This window comes from Capricornis sumatraensis, chromosome 13, assembly GCF_032405125.1.
Source record: "Capricornis sumatraensis isolate serow.1 chromosome 13, serow.2, whole genome shotgun sequence".
NCBI classification, from domain to species: domain Eukaryota; kingdom Metazoa; phylum Chordata; class Mammalia; order Artiodactyla; family Bovidae; genus Capricornis; species Capricornis sumatraensis.
In genome coordinates, this window is record NC_091081.1 from 63,705,102 (window position 1) to 63,729,336 (window position 24,235).

At 37.4% G+C, this 24,235-nt stretch overlaps 1 protein-coding gene across 2 annotated transcripts in view; it reads right to left on the reverse strand.

Annotated features, from left to right (window-relative positions):
- Positions 1-24,235, reverse strand: part of NHSL1 (NHS like 1) — a 145,955-nt gene that overhangs the window by 14,337 nt on the left and 107,383 nt on the right. Inside the window, exons 3-5 of one of the 2 annotated variants that reach the window (XM_068985097.1) lie at positions 21,374-21,501; positions 8,097-8,289; positions 3,845-3,976 (exon numbers count right to left, since the gene is read on the reverse strand). In XM_068985097.1, coding sequence (XP_068841198.1) covers positions 3,845-3,976; positions 8,097-8,289; positions 21,374-21,501 — 453 coding nt within the window. The remainder of the gene's footprint in view (positions 1-3,844; positions 3,977-8,096; positions 8,290-21,373; positions 21,502-24,235) is intronic. The other variant, XM_068985096.1, reaches the window with a different exon arrangement.

Genomic DNA, 24,235 nt, shown 5'->3' on the forward strand with positions numbered 1-24,235 from the left:
TTTAAAACTTTATATGCTGACCAATCTCTAGAGTCCACTACAGATTTTTAAGTAGAAGCTGCATATCGTTAAGCACAATTAACTCTAATACTAGGAGCATCTCTGGTTAGATTTTAAAAGTGAAAGTCCCAGCAATTTAGGCAGTGTTTTGTGGACAGGCTGTATCTTTTCCAGTGAATGTCTTTTTTCCAGATAATCATATCCTTTTAAAGTCTAATTTGACTCAGTCATTCTTCCCCACACTTTATATCTAAGGAAGACTAATTCCTAAGAAGTGTCTACTTTTGATAATAATTAGTAAGATAGCACAAAGCTCTCAAATCAGAGGCCTTATAAGTACCAAACATTAGGAGAAAGGGCAAAGTCAACCCTTGCCCAAATGAATGAAGCAAAGGAAAGGTACAATCCACTTTTTTTTGCTAAATATGGGAAGATCCCCTGGAGAAGGGAAAGGGTACCCACTCCAGTATTCTAGCCTAGAGAATTCCATAGACTGCATAGTCCATGGGATCAAAGGGAGTCGGACACAACTGAGCAACTTTCATTTCACTTCACTGTATTCAAATGTCCCTTTCCCTTACTCTACCCACTAGTCCTTCCAACTGGCCTATCTATAAAACTAGAGGGGTTGTCTAATTGTCTTTTAGAAAAACAAAAAAACAAAAAACAGCTCTAACTTAGATACAGCTGTCTCAGCTAGCCTCTAGCCATGATCCAGGTCATGTCATCAACTGTGCAATGACACCAAAAGCTTCTTATGTGGCACCACTCACAACACACATGATGCGTGGGGAGCTTTTTTTTTTTTTTTCACCTTAGTATTAGTGGTGTTCCTGTTATGGGCAAAAGAGAAATGAATGAGGGCCTCAGAGACTCTATCTCCAGTTTTAAAAAATATTAAAATTACAGAAGATATGATTTACCTAGCTGATCAGATACTTCCAGTAAGGTCAAAGAGGCAACTGAGTTACTGGCTCCATACTGATTGGCTCAGTTAAAAAAAAAAAAAAAAGTGTTAAAAGTTCATAACTTTGAGGCTCTAGAAATCAGATAGACAGATAGATAGACAATTCATATTGAATATTTACGTGTATGTCTATTTTATCTGGGCCAAACTATTCTTATACTCTGGGCACAAAGCCATCCAAAACCTACTCATTTTGATTGGAAAGTCACTTAAAATGTAGCCTACCCAGAAACATCAACCTTGTTATCTTACAAAGAGCTGTCTATAAAGTTACTTTTTTAGGTTAAGACATCTCCTAAAAGAGCAGTCAAATATAAATGTTACCTGAGTACTATAAGAAATTAGCCCCTTAACATCTGCTAGACATACCAGTACACATTATTTTTTCTCAAATTAGTTGCCTGTCACCTAAAAGAGAAAGAAAAACAGTATAAAAGAATGGGATACAGGAGGCCTGGGCCACTAAAGGAGGCGATGTGCGGGCATGAACCAGAGGCAGCCTTTGTAAATCCTGTGGATGCAATCTGGCCTTTGTTCATGATAAAATCCCGGTGTTATGAGGTTAGATGAGCATCCACTGTCATCTGGGTCACTGAAGCTACCTAGCGCAGATGAGAAGCATCACTATTCATCCCTTTGTGGTTGCAGTCCGGAAGGCAGAAAACACATACTGTAGAACTGGATGGCAGTAAAGAGAGAAAACGCCAGGTAAGCAAGAATAAGCCTTCCCTCCCTAATACAAGGCATGCATGTAGGCAAGGGCGTCAGGAAAAAAGCGCACAGGAATGATGTCTGTGACACCTAGAAGCTGAAACTACCTCGATGTGCAATAACATATACTACCATTGCAAGATAAACTCATTTTGCCTAAAACATTGATAGGAAAGTTCAGAAGTAATGATCTGGAGTTTTTAGAGTATAGCCCTCAATAGCAAATAAAAGTAAAAATATCAGTTCAGTTCAGTCACTCAGTTGTGTCTGACTCTTTGTGACCCCATGGAATGTAGCACGTCAGGCATCCCTGTCCATCACCAACTCCCGGAGTTCACTCAAACTCATGTCCATTGAGTTGGTGATGCCATTCTAACCATCTCATCCTCTGTCATCCCCTTCTCCTCCTGTCTTCAATCTTTCCCAGCATCAGGGTCTTTTCCAATGAGTCAGTTCTTTGCATCAGATGACAAAGTACTGGAGTTTCAACTTCAGCATCAGTCCTTCCAATGAATATTCAGGACTGATCTTCTTTAGTATGGACTGGTTGGATCTCCTTGCAGTCCAAGAGACTTTCAAGAGTCTTCTCCAACAGTATAGTTTAAAAGCATCAACTCTTGGGTACTCAGCTTTCTTTATGATCCAACTGTCACATCCATACACGACTACTGGAAAAACCATAGCTTTGACTAGACAGACCTTTGTCGGCAAAGTAATGTCTCTGCTTTTTAATATGCTGTCTAGGTTGGTCATAACTTTTCTTCCAAGGAGGAAGCATCTTTTAATTTCATGGCTGCAGCCACCATCTTCAGTGATTTTGGAGCCCCCCAAAATAAAGTCTGTCACTGTTTCCACTGTTTCCCCATCTATTTGCCATAAAGTGATGGGACCAGATGCCATGATCTTAGTTTTCTGTATATTGAGTAATTATAAGCAAAGAAGTCCACAGGTTGACCAAAGAGAAAAAGGCAAGATTCAAGATAGGTAGTATTAAGTTGGTACAATAATTACAATAGCAGATAATATGTATATATTAATAGTAGTGTGTGTGTGTGTGTGTGCACGCGCGTGCACTCAGTTGTGTCCAACTCTTTGCAACCCCATTACATCATAGCTGACCAGGCTCCTCTGTCCATGGAGTTTTCCAGGCAAGAATACAGGAGTGGGTTGTCATTTCCTGCTCCAGGGGATATTCCTGACTCAGGGGTTGAACCCTCATCTCCTCCATTGGCAGGCAGATACCAGGTACCACATGCTCTGCCTGTATAAATTCATTAAATCCTCAAACAGCCCTATGAATTCGGTTCTATTAACATCAGTAACCATACTTTTTTTGAGTGAAAAAGTAGACTCAGAGAGGTGAAATAACCAGCTTGAGGCTGCTCAGCAAGTAAGTGGCAGAGACGGGATTCCAACTGAAGTAGCCTGGTACTGAAGTCCCTGCTGCCTCAGCAGACATTGCTGTTGGACCATGAAAAAACAGGTGAGGCAATGTATACAGAAAGAAAAGAAAATGTTATCCAAAGTATATATAAAGATAAGCAGAAAGAAGATGGGTGAGTGAATAATGAAGTAAACCGTCTTCTGCACCAGTCAAAAGAAACTCCTGGTTTCTGTTTTTCAACCACATGTTGAGAAATATCAAATCAAAAACTACGAATTTGTTTCACCAGAAGTACCAGTAAGGCATTATCCAACACAAATGATCATTTTTAATTTTACTGGTATTTACTAATGATGTTGGATGAGAAAATGCCACCAACATTGTCAGTATAACTAATGAAGTCCATACTCACAATCTGAAGTCCTAGAATAAGTTTTTGGTTTCATGAAAACTTAAGCTCTAAATTGAAAGTGAATTTTACTGTGGGCATGCCCATTGTTGAAGGTACACAGAGATGATGACATAACTGTTTAATTTCTATCATCCCAGTCAATAGTTTTCATACATGCTCTTCCTCTTACCTTGTCATCAAAATTCAACAAATCACCTGCATGGGATGTTAAAGATGTGTACCCAGTGCCTCGTTCAGGAAAGAAGCTGACCCTTTGGGGTACCAAAAGGCTATCAGAATGTATTGATTTCACAAAGACCACCGATAAGGTTAGGGTAGTAATGGTGAGTAGCAATGATGGGCAACAGAATACAGTTCTGATGAGCCATACCTAGCTCCTTCTGTATGCTGTCAGGGACTCCTGTAATAGTCTTTCTCCTTTTGACTTTCTTCGGTCGTCTTACCAGAGTGTCTGTGTAAATTAGAGACCGCCGAAGGCTGGCCTGGCGATCGAAATTCTCCCCTAATGCAGAGTAGTAGAACAAGCAAAGCAATGTTATTTTCAAGCAAGCCGACACCATGCACTTTCTTCCAGAAGCTTGTTGTAAAATGATAAGAAGGTATTAATAATGATGTTAGCCAGTCATACAACGATGAATGGATGCTGAAGGGCAAAAAAGGGAGGAAAGCACATTAGCATCATAAGGCTGTTTTCCAATTTCTGGGTGTATGTCCATTCAAAGAAAGCACCTTGAGCTCATTTGCAAACGCAAACTGGTGAATAAGACATTGGACGAGTGATTTTGTGTTATTTTAAAAATGGGTTATTTTGGAAGTGTTTCACAAAAGTCTTTGGTCACCAAAATCACACTTTACATCAGCATGTATTTTGGTTCTGGTCACTGAAATCACACTTTACATCAGCTGAGGTGAATTTATTTGCTTCATCTGGTCCTCACCAGAGACCAAAGTATTGTCTTGTCCGATGTGATGAAACAAATAACTTAATCACGAATTCCTAGGTGAAGACTTTTCTTCAGTCAAGGAGGCTCATAATTTGAATAGTCTGTGGTAATTACTATGGTGTGAGACACAATGATAATGAAAAAGCCTTATAATGATAAAGTACTTTTATCACAATGAGACCCAGTAGCACTGCGGTTTGTTAAAGCTAAACTGCTTCTCGCTGTTTCTTAATCACTTCTCAAAAGTTGATCTAAATTCATTACAGATATGTTGAAATCAAACCCAGAATGCCACATCGAAGTTTTTTCTTTCTAGTGTGTAAGTTTTGTGATTATCACACCATGGGATACCCTAAAATAGTAACATATCAATTACTGTTTGGTCTGCTTTAAATTACTTGACATTTGAAGAGAAGTTTTATAGCATTGACCTCATTAAACGGTTCTTCTCCTCAAAAAGAATTTAAAAAATGCATATGTAGACATACAAAATATATACTTCCATATTATAAGAAAAGTTTAAAAATCATTCACTCTTTTTAGCAACATTGATGCACATTCAAAAGTGGGTATGCTGTGAACAATGTATCTTCTATTTTAATAGGAATACATTGTGAACAGAACCAATAAGGTTCTAGTCAAAACAGAGGATAAAAGATCGGAATGGTCAAAACACATTTCACCTAAAAAGCAACAAACTTAGATGAGGGCTTGTAAATTTGAAAATGCTCTCAACTTTGTTCCTAATGGAGAAAAAACAGAAATGATTTAGAGAAAACCCTGAAATACCAGAAGGTACCATCACTGTGATAAATGCATCACTATGTACAATAGCAAATATGGCCTATAAGAGGCCAGTCAGGACTTCACTGGTTCATTTGTTTTCTGTGGCAGAGGAAAAACATGTTCTTGGCTCAAACCATTAAGAATGGACAAACTATTAACAGACAGTTGCATTTAGTCTCCAGGTTTGCTTCCTACACACACAAAAAAAACAAAGATAAACCACCCAAGCTGCAAGGAAATTAAAAAACAAACTGCGAGGATGAACATCTAAGACATATACCACTGCTGGTGTTAAACTCTCCATCCTTCACTGTGACCTAACAGGATTGTCTCCTCTACTGGGTTAAACATTTCTGAAGTGCAAGGACCATGATCATGCACCTTGGCATCGCCTGTGGCATTCAGCCCGATGCCTGACACAAAGTAGTTATTCAGTAAACGTCTACTGAATTGAGAGGGATTTAATTATTTCTTTTCATTGAAAAATGGCACTAGTCCGTCAGGGTTACTACTTAGAAATCAATTTAGCTAGCTCAAACATCAGCCCAAAGGCAGTTTGTAAGGACTGCTTCAGCATGTTTACTCACTCTATTTATCTTCTAGGTGTAAGAGCTGCTATCCCACGTGGCAGATTAAACAACATACTCATATGCACATTTTATTTTAAACATTTTTTTCTCTTCAACTCTTAGAACAGGATGAGTTCCCACAGGACACAGGCCTGTGACTAAAGGGAGAAAATTGATTTTCAAGCCAGCAGCTCATTGTACTAATGTTTTCTTCCTCTTTGCCTGGCAAGCATCTCTCTGCATTTCAAATAATATATTTATTGGCATTCTTTCCTCTGCTGAACTGTACTGAAAACCAAACAGAAGGTCAATGTTCACCCAAATAAATGAGCAGTGACAACGCCCTACAGGAAGCTACATTTTATCTTCTAGTGCTTTGGAAATGTATCATTTGAAGAGCCAGGAGTTGTATAATCTATGTCAATTCAACCAGTAAAAGTAAACAAATTTAATGCTTCTTTATACCAGAATATCAGAAAAACTATTTCTCTATGAAATGTATGTGTGTATAGTAAACACACAGATCCAGAAAATGGATCAATAAATATGTCATTAGGCATTTGCCTTCTACATTTCCAAAAATGTTAATCACTCAAAAGTAAACTGCATTTTGTCCTAACTTGTATTGCTCATTTCTTTATTGTCATTCACCTCTCCTGTATGGCATTTTCAAGGCCTCCTTTTAAACTCTATGTAATTCATATCCACTTACTCATCAGACAGGAGAGAATAAAGTTCAGAGGCTGACACTGTCTCCTGTTGTGCCAATGTATTTTACTGTAAATTATTCTTTATTCCTCAAAATCTATTCTGCTTTAAGTTTCCAAATTTCACGATAATGCATTTTATCTGAATTCCATTAAGGATTGTTACATTTCATAGCACAATCCTACAATATTAATTCTGAGGCTTTTAATCAAGCAAATAATGTAATGCATTTTCTTGCAGAAACTACACAGCCGTTTAAACATTACACTTTGTTCTGAAATACAACTATATATAAAAATACTTTTAAAAGTATGATTTGGTGAATGAGAATCATACTCAGAAAAATCAATGCTATTTGCAAAGAGAATGGACTAAAATGCCTGCTATTTCTGCAAGGCTTAAGTACAGTAAATGTGGGAAAATGTCCATGGAATTTAAAATAATTCATGTACTTATTAAATTTCTCTGGAATCCAAAACAGAGTTTTAAATGTAATTTTTAAACATCTGTAAGGTCTCAAAAAATTCATAACTATCGAAATATTTTTAGTCCCTTACAAGCTCACCAATGCCATAGTAAAAAACTTTCTAACAGCAGTCAATAGCAGTAGCCTCAGAAACAGCAAAGGTATGATGAGTTTTCATCCTAACTTTTTATGAAAACTTATCCTTATTGATCACCTGATTTTTTTAGGTTCTGGCCTTATGAGCCAGATTTTGTATGAGCTGATTATCAGTATCACTACCGGTAATGTTTTCTCTTGAACACAGTCTAATGTCTGAAGCTACCAACTCTTAACATGTCTATTTTGCCTTTTGTACACTCCCAGACCGATGACCTATCTTCTCTGCAGGATATGGAAGTGACAGGGCAGGAAAATTTTGGTTCTTATTAACAGTTCTCTATGTTTGTGAAATACTGTCTTTGAGCTTTACATACCTTGTTACCTTAATTATCACAGATGATTAAAACCTGAATATAATATTCTGTAAGAACTTGAATTTCACATTTGGCAATTAATATTCATATGCCAGCCTAACATGTTCTAAATTTTTTATATTTAGAAGGAATGGATTTTTATTTGATGATTATAGAATTCAAATTATGGAGATCAAGATATAATTTCACTATCCTATTAGATTTTTAAAATATTTCATATTTTTATTTCAAGTAATTTCCCCCTTTTTCTACTTGAGAAAATGAGAAGGTAAGAAAATCATTCAGAAATATTAAATGTGTTCTTTTTCACTTTTATAAATGAGTTAAAAAACCTAATTTTTCCTCACCCAAGATCACATTTAGAAGATATTTCCATATAGTCAAAATATTTAAAGAAGGCAATTCAATTGAAAGACACACTTTAGCTGAATGGTTGGACCACTGAATTCTCTGACATCAACCTTTGATGATACAGTCTATAAATCTAAAAGCAATAGATATTTGACATGCACACACATAGACATTTTAGTATTCCCTTCATTCAGCAAAGAGCAGGAAGTCAGACCACAGCTCTCTACCTCTGTTGTATGAATGATACACTAAGAGCATATACCAAACAAAGAGCCACAGTCATTCTCCCAGAACACGTGGAACCTGTCCACAGAGTAAGGCATACCAGTTATGTTAATAGGAACCATGTCAGCCTGGACTGTTTGGGCTTGCTGCCGCATCTTCTCTTCCGGTGTTGGCAAGGGAAGTGACTTGGTCCAGTTGGTTTGAGTATGAAAGTCAGAGCAGTCACGTGACGTTGGCGTCTTAGGTCTCCTGGTGGAAGTAAGTCTTTCCTCTTCTGATGAAGAGATAGAACACTGCAGGGGAAAAAAGTGAGAGGAAGCCATAGTGTGTAATTGCTGGCAGAAACATTTAAAAATACATTAAAAAAAATTAAACTGATTTGAAGCAAGCCAAAAGAAAAAAATTGGTCACATTTAGGAACAAGAAGCAATGGTTCACAAGGGAACCGCTCATCTTGCATGTAACCCATAATATACATGATTTGCTAAGGCCTTAGTCTCTAAGCCATGAAGACTGGAAAAGGTTTTGCTGACGAAATCTTTTAAGTTCTTCCTGTTTCTTTCTATACTTTCGGTGATCAGAAAGCTTATGGATTTAGTTTAACATTAGAAGCCCAGAGAAACATCATGGGTTTGGCCATCAGTCTCTATTTTTATTAAAATTTCTTTTTGCTCCAAGTAATTTCTAGCCTCACTCTCATTTCCTTTAGGCTCTGACCTCAAGTTTGACAATGATAGAGCTATTGTTTTTCAGCTATCTGTGCTCTTTGGAAATCATTTACATAGAAAAAGAATAACCAACTGCGCAATTGTTAAATTATCAGAAGCTGACTAAACCTCTGCTTGGAGCCTATCAGAGCTCCATGAAGAAATTTCTAGCAGTGTGTGTTTTGATACACATTAACATCCTAACTGGGGAGCCCTTTTCAATATCTTTCTTTCCTCACATCTTAAAAAGTGTAAGCAAGAAAGTTGTTTTGGCAAGCATTTCATGACGAACTGTACCGTGGCTCCAGCAGCTAGTTCTATGACAAACGCCAAGAACTGAAAAAAACTGCCACAGGCTTGTGCATGCTAAGTTGCTTCAGCATGTCTGACTCTGTGACCCTAGGGACTGTAGCCTGCCTGCCAGGCTCATCTGTCCATGGGGATTTTTTCAGGCAAGAATACTGGAATGGGTTGTCATCCCCTCCTCCAGGGGATCTTCCCAACCCAGGGACCAAACCTGCTTCTCTTATGTCTCCTGCATTGGAAGGTGGGTTCTTTACCACTAGGGCTACCTGGGAAGCCTGCCACAGACTCAGGAACAACAACAGAAAAGGGTAATTGACTTTTGTTGAGAAATGGCAGTTTATAATCATAATAAACGCCTAAGAACTGCTCTTCAAGTTGAAAGCATTTAAACTACCACTTAAGGCGTTAAGACAAATTTTACTTTAAAATGAATGAATAAATAAATAAATAAACATTCCCAAGGGAATACCTGTAAAACTAGCAGCCAAGCCAATTCAACACTCTCCACCACACCCCCCCTAAAGGGGTAATTGCTATCTTGACTTCTAACATTCAGCTTCATTTGCCTGTTTTGGATTTTCTCTAAGGGAAATCATATTGTATGTTCTCTTTCGTGACTTACTTCTTTCTTTTAACACAGTATTTGTGAAGATTATCTGTCTTTCAAAAGCATGTCTTGATACCTTTCCGGATCTAATGAAAGTTTCTAAGAGGACATTAGTAAGACACCTACAGAAATACATTAGTTAGATATCCTGAATAGAAGAACACTGCTATCTCCGTTTACTGCTATTGAATTAGCCTTCCTGAAAAAAAATCTGTGTTTATTCTACAACTAATAGCACTCCACATATCTGGAAAAGACTACTCTAGAGCTATGAAAATAGTGTGGTATGGGGATAGAGTCCTAAGCTAAGAATCCAAAGACCTGAGTCTATTTGCTTTATATTTTTCAGTCAAGGGATCCTGAAGTTGCTCCTAAACACTGAAGTTTCCTTTGCTGTAAAATAGGGCTGTACTCTCTACCACATCCCCCTAAGGGTACTTGTGAACCTAATGACATGATAGCTATGAAAAAGGCATTGTGGAAATAAATATATGTATATATATGAATAGACATCCCAATATATGAGATTTTATATTATTAGTACATAATACATATAAAATGAAAACCTACTTTCTTTGCCACCTCAGGAAAATGTGAAATGTTTGTAATTAAAACTGACAAATAAATATACTCAATTTATTGAGCATGTTACTGACATCGTATTATGACACTAAATTGCATTGTATCGATTCATGTTTGATCCAACACTGGTTAAAATGATCACATCTACTACAGATCCTTGACAGGCAATTTAGGCTTTCCACATGGCTCAGTGGTAAAGAATTCGCCTGCTAATGCAGGAGACAGAGGACACGTGGGTTCGATTCCTGGGTTGGGAAGATCCCCTGGAGGAGGAAATGGCAACCTTCAACCAAAGGAATGTTTGAAAGAATTAAATTAAGTCATGGAGATCAAATCAGTCAATCCTAAAGGAAATCAATCCTGAATATTCATTGGAAGGACTGGTGCTGAAGCTGAAACTCCAATACTTTGGTCACCTGATGCAAAGCGCCAACTCACTGGAAAATACCCTGGTACTGGGAAAGATTGAAGGCAGGAGGAGAAAGGACAACAGAGAATGAGATGGTTGGATGGCATCACTGATGCAATGGACATGAGTTCAAGCAACCTTAAGGAGATAGTGAAGGACAGGGAAGCCTGGCATGCTGCAGTCCATGGGGTCTCAAAGGGTCAGACACAACTGAGCAACTGAACAACAAAGTCATACCAATGTAAATCAATTATGTCTACCCTTTATGCAGTTGTGACACTCAAAATAGGTTTGATATACAATACTTATTATCTGCCCTCACACTGCAGGTACACAAAACACACACAAATTAAAATTAATTTTATTTGAGAATTTCATGACAGTTTGTGTAAAGTTCACATTCAGCTTCACATGTCTGAAGTTGAATCTTAATTTAGTAAATTATGTTACTCTTTCTGATATATACATACATAGAAATAATTTTTCGGGCAACCTTGAAATATAGCACAGATTTTAAAGGCCACGAGAAGCAAATCTTAATAGGCAAGCTTCAGCGTGATGGAAAATAAATAGCATGGCAACACCCTACAGAGAAGGTTCTCTCTTCCATGTGACGTCTGCCTAGGGAGATGGTGAAGCACTGTTTTATGGTCTGTATTCTGCTCAGTGGGACTCATCAGCCCTGGTAACCTACTTTTCTTTCAGTTGACTGAGACTGTCAGATTCGATAACTCTCACAATGAAACAGATCTTCAGTTCAGCCTCGTTGCCAGGGGACGATCACTAGGGATTGCTCCAGTATAACAACTGACAAAGATAATCTAGTTTATAAAGTACTCCCTTCCTTTGTGAGAAAATTTCCCAGACAAGCAGGGCACAGATAAAGTTATATGCAAATGTGACTGTTACACAGTGCCACAAACTACTAAAGAAAAATAAAAAACCAGGATGGCACACCTTTCAGAATGATCTGACTCCCATTGCTCTCAGTATTTATAAATACAGAGGGGCACAGGAAAAACCTCATCCATCTCACCGGCAGAACACATCACAAGTACTCCATTAAGATGGATACTGGAATGCCATGGATTATTACCTTAGCTTCTTAACTCTGACCTTGTTGGCCACCCTCCCCTTCTCCCCATCCCTGCTTTAACAGTCTATTCCTCAACACAGAAGCCTGAGGGATCCTTTCAAAACATGTCAGATCATGCTGCTTCTGTGCAATCTTACTAGAACCTACAAGACCCTACGTGACCTGTGAACTGGCCCATTGCTATCTCTGACCTCAACTCCTACAACCCTATCCCTTCTTTATCCTACTCTAGCTACACCATCGTCCATCCAGTTCCTTGTACAAACCAAGCAGACTCCTGCCTCAGGGTCTTTGCACACGATGTTCCCACCATCTGAAATGTTCCTCCTTTAGAGATCCTCATGGATAGCACCTTCTTATTCTTCAGGGGCTTAGTCAAGAGTCCCCTTCTTGTTGAGGTCTTACCTGCTAACCTCCCTAAAACTGCAACTTCTCCCCAATATTTTATATCTCCCTTCTCTTCTTTTTTTCCTTTAGTACATATCACCAGGATAAATATATTTTAGCTATTTATCTTGTTTGTCTCTCCTTTGAAAATGTAAGTTTCAGGAGGTCTTAAATCAGAATTACATAGCGTGCAATTTCACAATTTTAGCTAAAAAGGAGTCACCATTTAGTGACTGATGTCTCAACACCTTGTCCTGGGTTACAGGCTTTATAGGAATTGGTACCTCATTTTATCTTCATAGCATTAGCCTCGTTTTGTAAATATGGAAATGGAGTAAAGCAACTTTACTTGTGGAAAGTTGACAAGTGGGCAACAGATTAGAACCTACAGCTGGCCTCAAAGCTCTGCTGCTAAACAGTGTAAAATAACAACTTGATAATATTTGCAATAAATTACTATGTTTTCTAATCTAAAAATAAAAATATCCATTTATATCTCTGAATAAGAAAAAGATCTTAAAAAAGAAAAGAATCTATAGTAAAGTCAGCAGTGTAGTATAATGAATGGAACACTGTAAGTATCAGCACACTGGCTCTGTCATTTACCAGCTGTATGTTTTGAGCAACTCAAGCTCCCTGTGTTAAGAACAGAATAACTTAAATAGCACTGCCATGCTTCATGTTAAGGGATCCCTTAGTACAGGGTGAATTTTATTTTTTTTTAATATTGAGTTTAAAGTGGACTTGCTTTCAGAACTTAAATGCAGCTTGGTTTATAAATGCAGTTTAATCGATCAATAATGTTCATTAATATCTCATGTCCTTAATCTGGAAGGAATGGACAGTCACAAATGAGACGTGAGAAACCATGATTTCTTGTATCAATTTGCTTAATTTCCAAAGGGAGATCACCTGCCATACCAGGAGTTGTTTTGTGAATTTTGGATACTGTTAAGTCCTGCATTTCAGAACTTTGAGGTCCTGTCTGGAAATCAGACAAGTTCCCACCAGATGGATGGTGAGGCCTGAAACATGGTCTCTTTGGCAGACTGCCAAGTTATCAAAAAGTAGGCTTAACTAAAAAACACATTTGCCCAGGCTTTTTTTTTTTTTTTTTAATCTGCTATGCTTTTAAAAATTAGAAAACCTAATTATAGCCAGAGTTAAACTTAGCATTCATTTAGCAATTATTACATAAAAATAGACATAGAACAGATGAAACTATATAGAGCACCATTTAAGAGGAAAGCCACATACATTCCAGTCCTTTTTACAGGACACTTACTTAGTCTATTGTGTTTTTGTCTTCAGAATTAAACCCATCTTGGGTGGACTTTTCTTTTTAAAGATTCTAGATAGTTTATAAGGTGCCAAAATGTTTGCAGTCTTTGTTGGCTATATGCTTATTCCACCTTTAATATACTCAGACACAAGTGATCCTGACTTCATTCTATTCTCTTCTTATTCCCCTTTCCCCTCCCCTGGGCTCTGCACACAGAAACACAGTTTGTGGCCCATCCAGAGCTCCACAAAGGCCAGGAGGTGGGTTCCACATTCACATTATTAAATAATTTCAATTGTTCCTTCTCTCCTATTCATATATGTTCATATAAAGTGAACATAAATGTTCAAAATGATAATGTAATTTCTTGCTTTTAATGGCCTTTTATTATAATAAATCATATATACAAAGTATATAACACAACAATGAATTTTTAAGAATCTATTACCCAACTCATGACTTAAAATATTATGAATAATTGCATCTACACCATACTGTTTCCTGCTTGGCTAGAGGTAACCGCTCTCCTGAATGCTGTGTTATTTATTATGGCTTTAACTTTTGTTATGTATGTGCATAAATATGTCTAAATTACATATTTAGACTTGCTTAGTTTGTATGTAATTATACAGGAATACTTACAAAGATATAAAAGCATATGATTATTCAAAGTATTAAATCCAAGTTTCTCTTCAAATAAACGCATATTTGAGCCTATAAGATGCCTTCTTTATCAGTCACTGTGTCAATGATACTTTGCCATTCTCTTTAGTGTTATTTACTTACCATTGTTTCTAAGCCATATCCATGTAGTTATGTGAGCCTATGGTTAATCCATTTCACCGAAGCATACATTCCATTCTAATACGTTTATTCATCCACTCTTTTACTGATGGATGATGGGTTGGAAAAGATGTTCATCCTATTATCTCAACAAGTCAAAACTCCCCTAACCAAGAGAGTGGTTAGCCGGTGAGAGATATAGCCAAGGCTCAATTCCACTACTCATTGTTGAAGGAAAACAGGCTCTGGAGTCACAGATCTGGGTTTAAATCCTAGTTCACTTTTAGGGGTGAAGGCTGTGTTCACTATCTTGGTTGTGGCGATGGTCTCATGTATGTATAAGTATGTCGAAACATATTAAATTGTGTACTTTAAAGGTGTGTAGTTTATTTTATATAAATTATACCTCATAATGTTCTTTGTAAAGAGACGGAGAACTCTGTTTCAGGATTTTAAAGCTATGTGATCTTAAGCAAGTACTGTGATTCCTCCAAGACACATCTGTGACCTGGGTACAAGCTGCCTTTTATGGTTGCAGGGAGAATTAAGCAGACTCACAGGTAACACCAGCCCAGCTTCCGGCTCCTGAGCTTTCCCACGTGCCAAATGCTTGGCTCCATGCTGGGAATATCAAAATCAATATGATGAGGATGCTGTGTGGCCTCCCACCTCCGCCCTGATCTAGAAGGGAAGGCAGATATGAATAGAGCCTCATCCCAGTGTAACGGGATCCATGGAACAAGAGAAACTGGAACAAGTTGAGAGATGCCCTCCCTACCTGAATGCATAAAGGCCTGAAATAACAGACCACAATCTTCTCACCCTGCTAAATAGGACAGAGCAACAAACTGCCACAGATCACAGAGCAGCGAACACATGGAACCAGAAAAAACTCTGTGTTTCCACTGTATCCTGGAATTACTTACCCAGAGAGACTCAATAAGAAAATAACTGTACCTAGAATCATGTTTTCTGGATAGTTAAGTGACCCAAAGCCAGGGACTCTGTCTGTATATTGAGACTAAGCAGGACTTAACATGGTTTTTTGAAAACAATACCGTGAATAAATGAATAACACCAAACAAGTCAAAGACAGAAGGAAAACTGACAACACCAGGCACAGTGAGAAGGAACTTGAGTAATTTAGTAACCTTGTCCTATTATTTTACCAATATGGTGCAATGAAAAAAAATGAAATATAAAGTGAGAAGCCCTGCATCTATGTCCTCTCAAATACATTCTGGCTTTGTGATCTTGAGAAAGTAATTTAATATATCTGAGTCTCAGTTTCAAGATGGTTAAAATGATAGCAATAATTATTAAAAATACTGACTTTATGGAAGGTCTTGTGAAAATGAGATATAATTTGAGAAAAAGTTCTGAAGTGTTCTACAATTATTATAAAATGAGTACCAGTAAAATAACCACTGGTAGTTCTACACACAGATAACCTATAAAGTCACAACAACTAGAAAGCTTTGGTAATTGCTGAAACCTCTCAAATTTATTGCCTTAGGTAGGAAAAATTCTATGTTTGTGGAATAAAAGACTTAGAATGATTGAAAGAGTAGCCAAATTTTCATAAAACCAGACACTGTCTACTGAACTAATTTCTTTGAAGTCTGGTTTGAAAAACCAAGCTGTTTAAAGACATCAGTCATCATTATTTGAGCATATACTGTGCCAGGCACCATGCTTAAGGATTTAAAAAACATTAACTCACTTCAGCCTCATAACCATCTTCAAGGTGGGTAAGGCAATCAAGTAACTTATTATCAAAACCAGAATGCCTTTGAGAGTGAAAGGAGTACTTTTAATAATTGCACAGAACAGCAGCCGTAAACCAGGACTATCCTGAGCAAAACCAGAACATGTGGTTTATGACCCTTCACAGGTAAGGAAACTGAAACTTGCAGAGGGAAGCAATTTGCCAAGGCCACCAACTTCGACAGGTGGGAAAGCTCCTCTAGACCAGTCTCCCAAGCATCACCTTATACATGCTTCCTACATGTGCGGTTACAGAGTAAGGCCACTGTCCTTTTGTCATCTTCAAAATCCTCCTTTGATTTCAATCTCTCATGTCAAGAAAGACTAAAACAGAACCTGAGATCATGCCAGTTGAAAGGAAAACAGAGGCTAGAAAAGAAAATTTCAGTTTCTATCAATATCATGAAAGCCAACCATTTATTGCTACAATCCCAGTCTAATTTATCCGTCAGGAGAAGGAGGGCAAATTTTACGCAAAAGATTGAGTAACTCACAACTGACATCCTTTCTGCTGAGACAATGGGGCCTCTGTGAATGTTTCCCTGATGCAGTGAACATATCATCAAACATAACCTCCCACAATGGCAGTTGGAGATATGCCCTCTCAACTCACAGGAAGTATCCTGTCATCTATAACTGAAATTTCCTTCAAATACCTGAATAACCTCTTTGGTAGTACCTGGCATACAATGCAAACTAACAAAACAAAAAGCTGTCAAGACTAGAACAATACTAAAGCAACAGCTTACTCTTTGATTTCACAGTTGAATAGAAATGTTATTTTGTGAGATTTCTGAATCCCTTTGCAGACATTTTTCAAGCAGCATGTTTACTATGTAGATGACATATATAACATATACTTGGAAACAGTTCAAGCAATTTCTTCTCTTGCTACGCTACATCACTACTTTGAAAGATATATATGTGGCGATCATCAGCAAAATAACTTTCACTATACCATAAACACAAGTCCTACTTGGGAAATGTTTTGCATTTGGATAATTACTTTGGAATGCTGAGCCAGAATAAATAACCAAAACAGACATCCCCTAAGTTCTCTGTTCTAATTTATATGTCCTTAACTTCTGTCTTATTAGCAACTCTCATTTTAGGAGCGTGCTTTTATCCTAAGCACAGAATAGATGCTTAATTATTACCTGTCCCTTCTCCAGAGTTCACTGCTGTCCTCCCCATAGCCTACTTAGAAATACAAAGGGTTTTCCCAGGAGAATTTCCCTTCTAAATTGACTTCTGTATACTCCATGTTTAAAATGACCCCAACTGCTAGTGACTTTGAAGGACATGATTGCAGTCAGGGGTCTTGGTCTTAACATAGAGACTATAAACTGTTAGCTTGGAGCCCCTCATACAATGAATGGATCCCCACCTGATCTCAAATGCCAACTTCATCACATGCATGCATGCATGCAAGTTGCATCAGTCATGTCCAGCTCTTTGTGACGCTATGGACCGTAACCAGCTAGGCCTCTCTGTCCATGGGATTCTCCAGATAAGAATACTGGAGTGGGTTGCTATGCCCTCCTCCAGGGGATCTTCCTCACCCAGGGATCGAACCCATGGTCTGTTATGGTCTCCTGCATTGGCAGGTGGGTTCTTTACTACTAGCATCACCTGGGAAGCCCTAAAAAGTTAGGTCACTTCCTGGACTTTACATTCTGTCTTTAACATTCTGTCCTACCAGTCTGTATGCTCAGGTGCCACACTGCGGTGATTCCTGACTCTTTATGTTTTAATACGTGGTCAGGCTGCTTCTCCTTCCCCATTGCTCTTCTAGTTTACAGCTTTGCCAGTAGCAAGCTTGGACCCAGCCTCTCCAATCCTCTTTCTCCTCTTCCCCTCCCCTAAAATAATTCCACACTAAAACAGAACAAAACTACTCAATTTTTTATTGCTACTGTGTTAATTTTTAAAATTAACTTGGGCAGAATCGACAGTTTTTTAATACTGAATCCTCTAATCTAAGAGCATGTTATATCTTTTCATTTATTCAAATCTTAGCTGTGTTCCCATAAAGTATTTTAAAGCTTTTTCATATATAACTTGCATTTTTAAATTAAAATTTTACCTACTTTGTTTACTATAGCTATTTTAAATGGATTTTTTCTACTATCTCTTCTAACTTGCATATGTAGATATGAAATTATTGATTTCTAACCAATATCATACCATATGTATATCTATACTATGTTATAGTGACTGCAAATGCCTGTCTTATTCTTTGTTTTAATGAAATGGCCCATTAAAAATTATGTTGGATTTGGTGACAGGTAGGTACTTTGGTTAAGTTACAAATATCCACTTGTTCCCATATTATTATTATTTTTTAGTTAAGAATGGCTGTAAAATTGTATCAAATATCAATATCTACAGTTTTTATATGATTTTTCCCCTGAAGTATATTAACACAATTAATACATGATTGAATTACCTAATGATGAACATTCTTACATTAATATGGAAATAAATCCAGGTTGATTTTGAAGTATTCATCTCATAATGAGTTACTAGATTATGTTTCCTTTTATTTTTAATTTCTAATGCCAATATTCATGAGTGAGATTGGCTAGTTTATCTTCTGATTTGTGCATTCAGGTTTTGGTATCAGCGTTAAAACTAATTCATTATTATTTTTTAATTCCACCTTTTCCTTCTCTTTCTTTGCTCTCAGACAGTTTCAAGCACTGGATTAACCTACTCTTTTAAAACTTTAGTAGATTCTTCTCCGTGAAACTATCTAAGCTTGGTGTTCTTCCTCAATTTGGTTCAATTTTTTTTTTTTTGTACTATTTCAATTTTTCTGCAGTTTTATTGAGATATAACTGACATTAATATTGTGCAAGTTTAAGGTCTAAAATGTGATGATTTGATGCATATATATTATAAAACAATTACCACAATAAGGTTAGTTAACACCTTCATCAACTCAGTTACTACTTTGGAGGTCAATATGCTGTAATTTTTTATATGATTTTTTTTTAACATGGAAATTAGTCTGTTAATATTCCCCCTCTAGATGTTCTAAAGTCAGATTTGATACTTGAAATAAATTAGAAAATCAGTTTCAACATTAGCTATGTCTTCCATCTAACAAAAGGTATATATAATTTTTATTCCTAATCATAAAATCTTCTGTTTGAAAACTGTTAGTGATTTCCTATTAGCTATGAAATAAGAGCTAACTCTTTCACTTGGCATTGCCCATCTGTAATCTTACTTCAGCCTCCCTCCACCACGATTCCTGTCATCACTCTTGGTGAGCTCAGTATCCACTGAGCTGTTCCATCTAACACCTGCTCTGATCCTTCACAACCTTACCTCCAGTATGCCTCAGCCACCCACTCTCAGGGGCATGCTCTAGACCTACTTGCTACATAATACCTGAACTGCAATTCAGGAGTGGCTCACTAACTGATAATCCTACAGAATTTGCTCAAGGTGTGAGAAAAAGAAAAGAATCAAGAATGTGCCTGATGATTTTGACTTAAAAATGTGTAGACAGAAGTTAAAACTTACTGAGGTGAGGAAAACTACAAAAGAATCAGGTAGAGTTTTTTTTTTTCTTTTGGAAGAGAGATGTGAGAATCACATTTGAATTTGAATCAGTTTGAGATAGCTGTAAGAGACATTTAAGTGGAGATGGACAGTAAGCAGATAAATGCATGAGTGTGGACTAGAGCTTAGAAATTTAGAAAACTTCCATGCATGGAATTTAAGAGAGAAAGTTAAGAAGTAGTATTCTAGGAATTAGGAGACACACTTCAAGTCTTAGCTCTCCCACTTGCTGTATGCATCACTTGCATCTTCAAGGCATTAATTTCTTTATCTAGAAAGTGGTGAGTGGAAGACTGTTCTCTAAGATCTTTTTGAACAGGCTGTTCACCCTCCATTCATTTAACTCAATAAATATTTACATAGAAGAACAGAACTGGAAGAATCATACTCCCTGATGCAGGCTATATTACAAAGCTACAGAAATCAAAACAGTATGGTACTAGCACATGCAAAAATAGATCAATGGGTCAGGATGAAAGCCCAGAAATAAACCCCTTTATCCCTTAACATCCTCCCCCTTTCCCTCCCTGCTTCCTCATCATTCACACTGCCACTCTTTGGATCTCTAGGTCTTTAGTATGTCTTACCTGTTACAAGAGCCCTATAACTACTCTTTTTACACACTACACCCTCTCCCAGGCCCTTTGCCATTTCCTAACTGCCCAAGTAAGAAGTTCTCTTGCAAATATTACCATATGACAAACACTTATTGTAGCATGTAATATATATAAAACTTTTTATTTTGGTGAGTTCTCCCTATCTGAGAGCTGTAAGTTTCCTGATGCATGTCTGTACATGCTTAATACCTTATTAATTTTTGCGTTTTGTAGTATCAGGCATATGCTATTATACATTTATTCACTGGCTGCTGTTTCTTCCTAGAATGTCCTTCTCCAAGATTTCTGCATGACTAACTCTTTTAATCCCAATCACCTCTTTGCTTGGGAAAAACCTACCCTTTAATTTAAAATTGCAACCTCCTGTTCTATTTTACTCCAGAGCACACATCACTAAAACAGCATCATTGCTTACTTATTCTCAGTGTCTCAGCACCAGATCAAAGCACTATCAAGAGAAGAATTCTTCTGTTTGCTTCATTGTTACAGCACCTAAAATATTTCCTAGCACATGAGATGCTTAATAACTACTTGTTTTAAAAATGATTATAATTCGGTGTTTAAAGTAGCAAGGTGATGGACATGTTCATCAGTCTGACTGGTGATCATTTCACAAAACACATGTATATCAAATTATCACACTTGAAATTATATATAATTTTGTCAATATACTTCAATAAAGCTGAAAAACAATAAAAACAAAACAAAATCCTTACCATGTAATTCATCTCCTGATTGTAATTTTTCTTACTCATGCCAAGAAAAAAAAAAGTTTTAAAAAACTATAGACCACATCAATTCTGATATAGCTGCTTTTCCTATTATGCTAAAAGACTTTTTTTGTATAGACCTTCAACTTACAATGGGGTTTTGTCCAAAAAAACCCATCATAAGCTGAAAACAAATGTCAAAATGCATGTAACTCATTAACCTATCAAACGTTACAGCTTACCTCAGCTTACCTCAGCTTACCTTACACATGCTCAGTACACTTAACATTAGCCTAAAGTTAGGCAAAATCATCTAATACAAAGCCTATTTTATAATTAAGTGTTGCAAAGATAGTATTGAGAATACCTTGTGTACCTATCACCCAGTCTTCCTTAATATTGACATATTACATCATCATGGTACATTTGCCAAAACTGAGATTAACGCAGGATAATACTACTAACTAAAAAACAGACTTCATTCTCATTTCATGTCTTTTATCTGTTCTGGGAGCCAGTCGAGGATCATGTGTTGAATTTAGAAGACTTACCTTTGGATCCGTTTCTTCATCCTCATCTTGGTAATCATCACAGAGGGGACTGGAGTTGGCTGCAAAGGTGGGTCCTTGGGAATAGTACTGAGAACTCCGGTAGCCATCCCGCCGTAACTTATCACATTCTGCAGGGGTAGAGGCGAGGGAAGGGAGAAAGGGCTTTAAGAAGCAGGATTTGCTTACTCCTTTTTATTTACCTTTTCTTGCAATATTTCTCTACATACAATAATGATTTAAAATAATAAAAATGATGATAAAAAGAACTAAGAGTTAGTAAAGCAGGTAACATACCTTATATGCCATGTTAATACTCTTCAAAGGGACTGTTTTACACCTCTCAGAAACTCTCTGAGTCAGGGTAATTACATTACTTTTATTGAAGTATAGTTGATTTACAATGTTGTGTTAATTTTTACTGTATACCAAGTTAACTCAGATATACATGTATACATTCTTTTTTAACATTCTTTTCCATTATGGTTTATCACAGGATACTGAATATAATTCCCTGTGCTATATAGTAGGTTGCTATTGTTTAGTCAATAGCAACTGTGTCTGTGCTGTGTCTGACTCTTTTCGACCCCATAGACTGTAGCCTGCCAGGCTTCTCTGTCCATTGAATTTCCCAGGCAAGAATACTGGAGTGGGCTGCCATTTCATTCTCCAGGGGATCTTCCCCACTCAGAGATTAAACCCAAGTCTCCTGCATTGGCAGGCAGATTCTTTACCACTGAGCCAGCTGGAAGCCTGTCCACCTTACATATGACAGTTTGCATCCACTAATTTCGACTCCCAATCCTTTCTTCCCCTACTTCTCTCCTCTTCAGCAATCACAAGTCTGTTCTCTGTGAGTCTGTTTCTATTTTGCAAATAAATTCATTTGTATCATATTTTAGATCCCACATATAAATGATATCATATGATATGTGTCTTTTTCCGATTTACTTCACTTAGTATGACCATCTCTAGGTCTGTTTATGTTGCAGCAAATGGCAATATTTCATTCTTTTTTATGACTGGGTAATATTCCATTGCATATATGTATCACATCCTCTTTATCCATTCATCTGTTGGTGGACATTTGGGCTGCTTTGATGGCTACTGTAAACAGTGCTACTATGAAACAGGGATACATGTATCTTTTCAAATTAAGAGTTTTGTCTAGGTGTATGCCCAGGACTGGGATAGCCGGATGACATGGAACTAAATTTTTAGTTTTTTGAGGAACCTCCATACTGTTTTCCATATGTACCATAATTTTGACATGTAACAATTGATGATGTAATTCCACATCAAAAAGCGCAAGCAATTCTCATGTGAGGCTTGCCTTGTAGACTGATCAACTGGAAGTGAGAAATCATAAATTATAATCTCTCATTCTATTTTTACTTCCATTTTATTTGATGCTAAACAGCCTGTAATCACTGGGTGGAGTTTAGCACAAAGCTGGGTGGCAGTCTGAGATGTCTTCCAGTTCACGGAGCAATGACTGGGGCCGTTGGCTGCTCAGAGACTGGGGATTCTCTTCAAGGAGGAACCACTGCACTGATAACTCCCGTTAGTTGAGGGAGAACAAAGCAAGGGTTCTAATGACATTTTAAAGTCCCAGGAGCTCTCCTATGACTTAGATACCTCAGAAAAGTATTCGCCTTGCAAAAGGATTCCCCACAGTGTTGCTTTAAATATCCTTCTTGCTAAAGGAAGGTGACAGGTGTTTGCTTTTGGGCAAGTTTCCTCTTTGCACAGTTTTACAAAACCATGCACCTAATGGCACAGAACTAAAGTAGGGCATCTTCAGAGTTCCCTTTTAACACTAGGATCTAAGCTGCTTCTTCAAAGAGGAGATGAGCAGCTGCTTTAGTGGAGGGATAAAAATTAAAAAAACCTCACTGTCCTGTGTTACCTGTCTCATGGTGGGAGCAGAGAGTCAGATGAAAACTACACATCAGATTTTTTTAAAACTCCATGGAAATAGTCATAAGGCTCTTTTAGAATGCCAAGCTAACTGAAAAATTGTACAGGTAATCATAAGATAGTTAAACACTAATACTTCAGTTACTTATGGGCTGAATGATGTGTGGGCTGGACTGGCAACCCATGCTAACTAACATTGAATAAAAAAAGAAAATTAAAAAAATAATTTCTGACACCTCCAGAGAACATTTGAAAAAATGAGGATTTATAACACTAATCAAACCCTTTTCAGTGAAAAAGAACTTCCACATTTTCTCCAGTATTTCACAACTTCTCTACAAAAATAAATAGTACAACCAGATTCTGTTCTCATTCCTACAGGGATGTTACATAAATCATGGCGACTAGTTTTCAAATGGTGTTCAGTGCAGAGTTCTCGGATTCTGTAAATGTTTTACTTTTTAAAATGATTTTAATTATTTCCTCTTGGCTGTGCTGAATCTTCATGTTGCATGAGCTCTTCTCTGGTTGCGGTGAGTGGGGACTCTCTCCAGTCGCAGTGCACAGGCTTCTCTTGTTGTGGAGCATGGGCTCCAGGGTGCAGGGGCCTCAGTAGTTGCGGCTCCCAGGCTCTAGCGCACAGACTCAATAGTTACGGTGCACAGGCTTAGTTGCTCCACGGCATGTGGGATCTTCCCAGATCAGGGATCGAATTTGGGTCTCCGGTACTGGCAGGCAGATTCTTTACCACTGAGCCACCAGGGAAGTCTGGTTTTATTTTATTTTATTTTATTTTATCTTAAGGCTAGAATAAAACATAACACTCAACCCTATAATTCTACATGTCACTAATTTGTATTGCTAACTTAACTTTTCTGTAGTCCTATAAACTGAAGTCTCTTAAAGATTCAGGGTGAATCTTGTAAAACAAACTAATAAAACCTA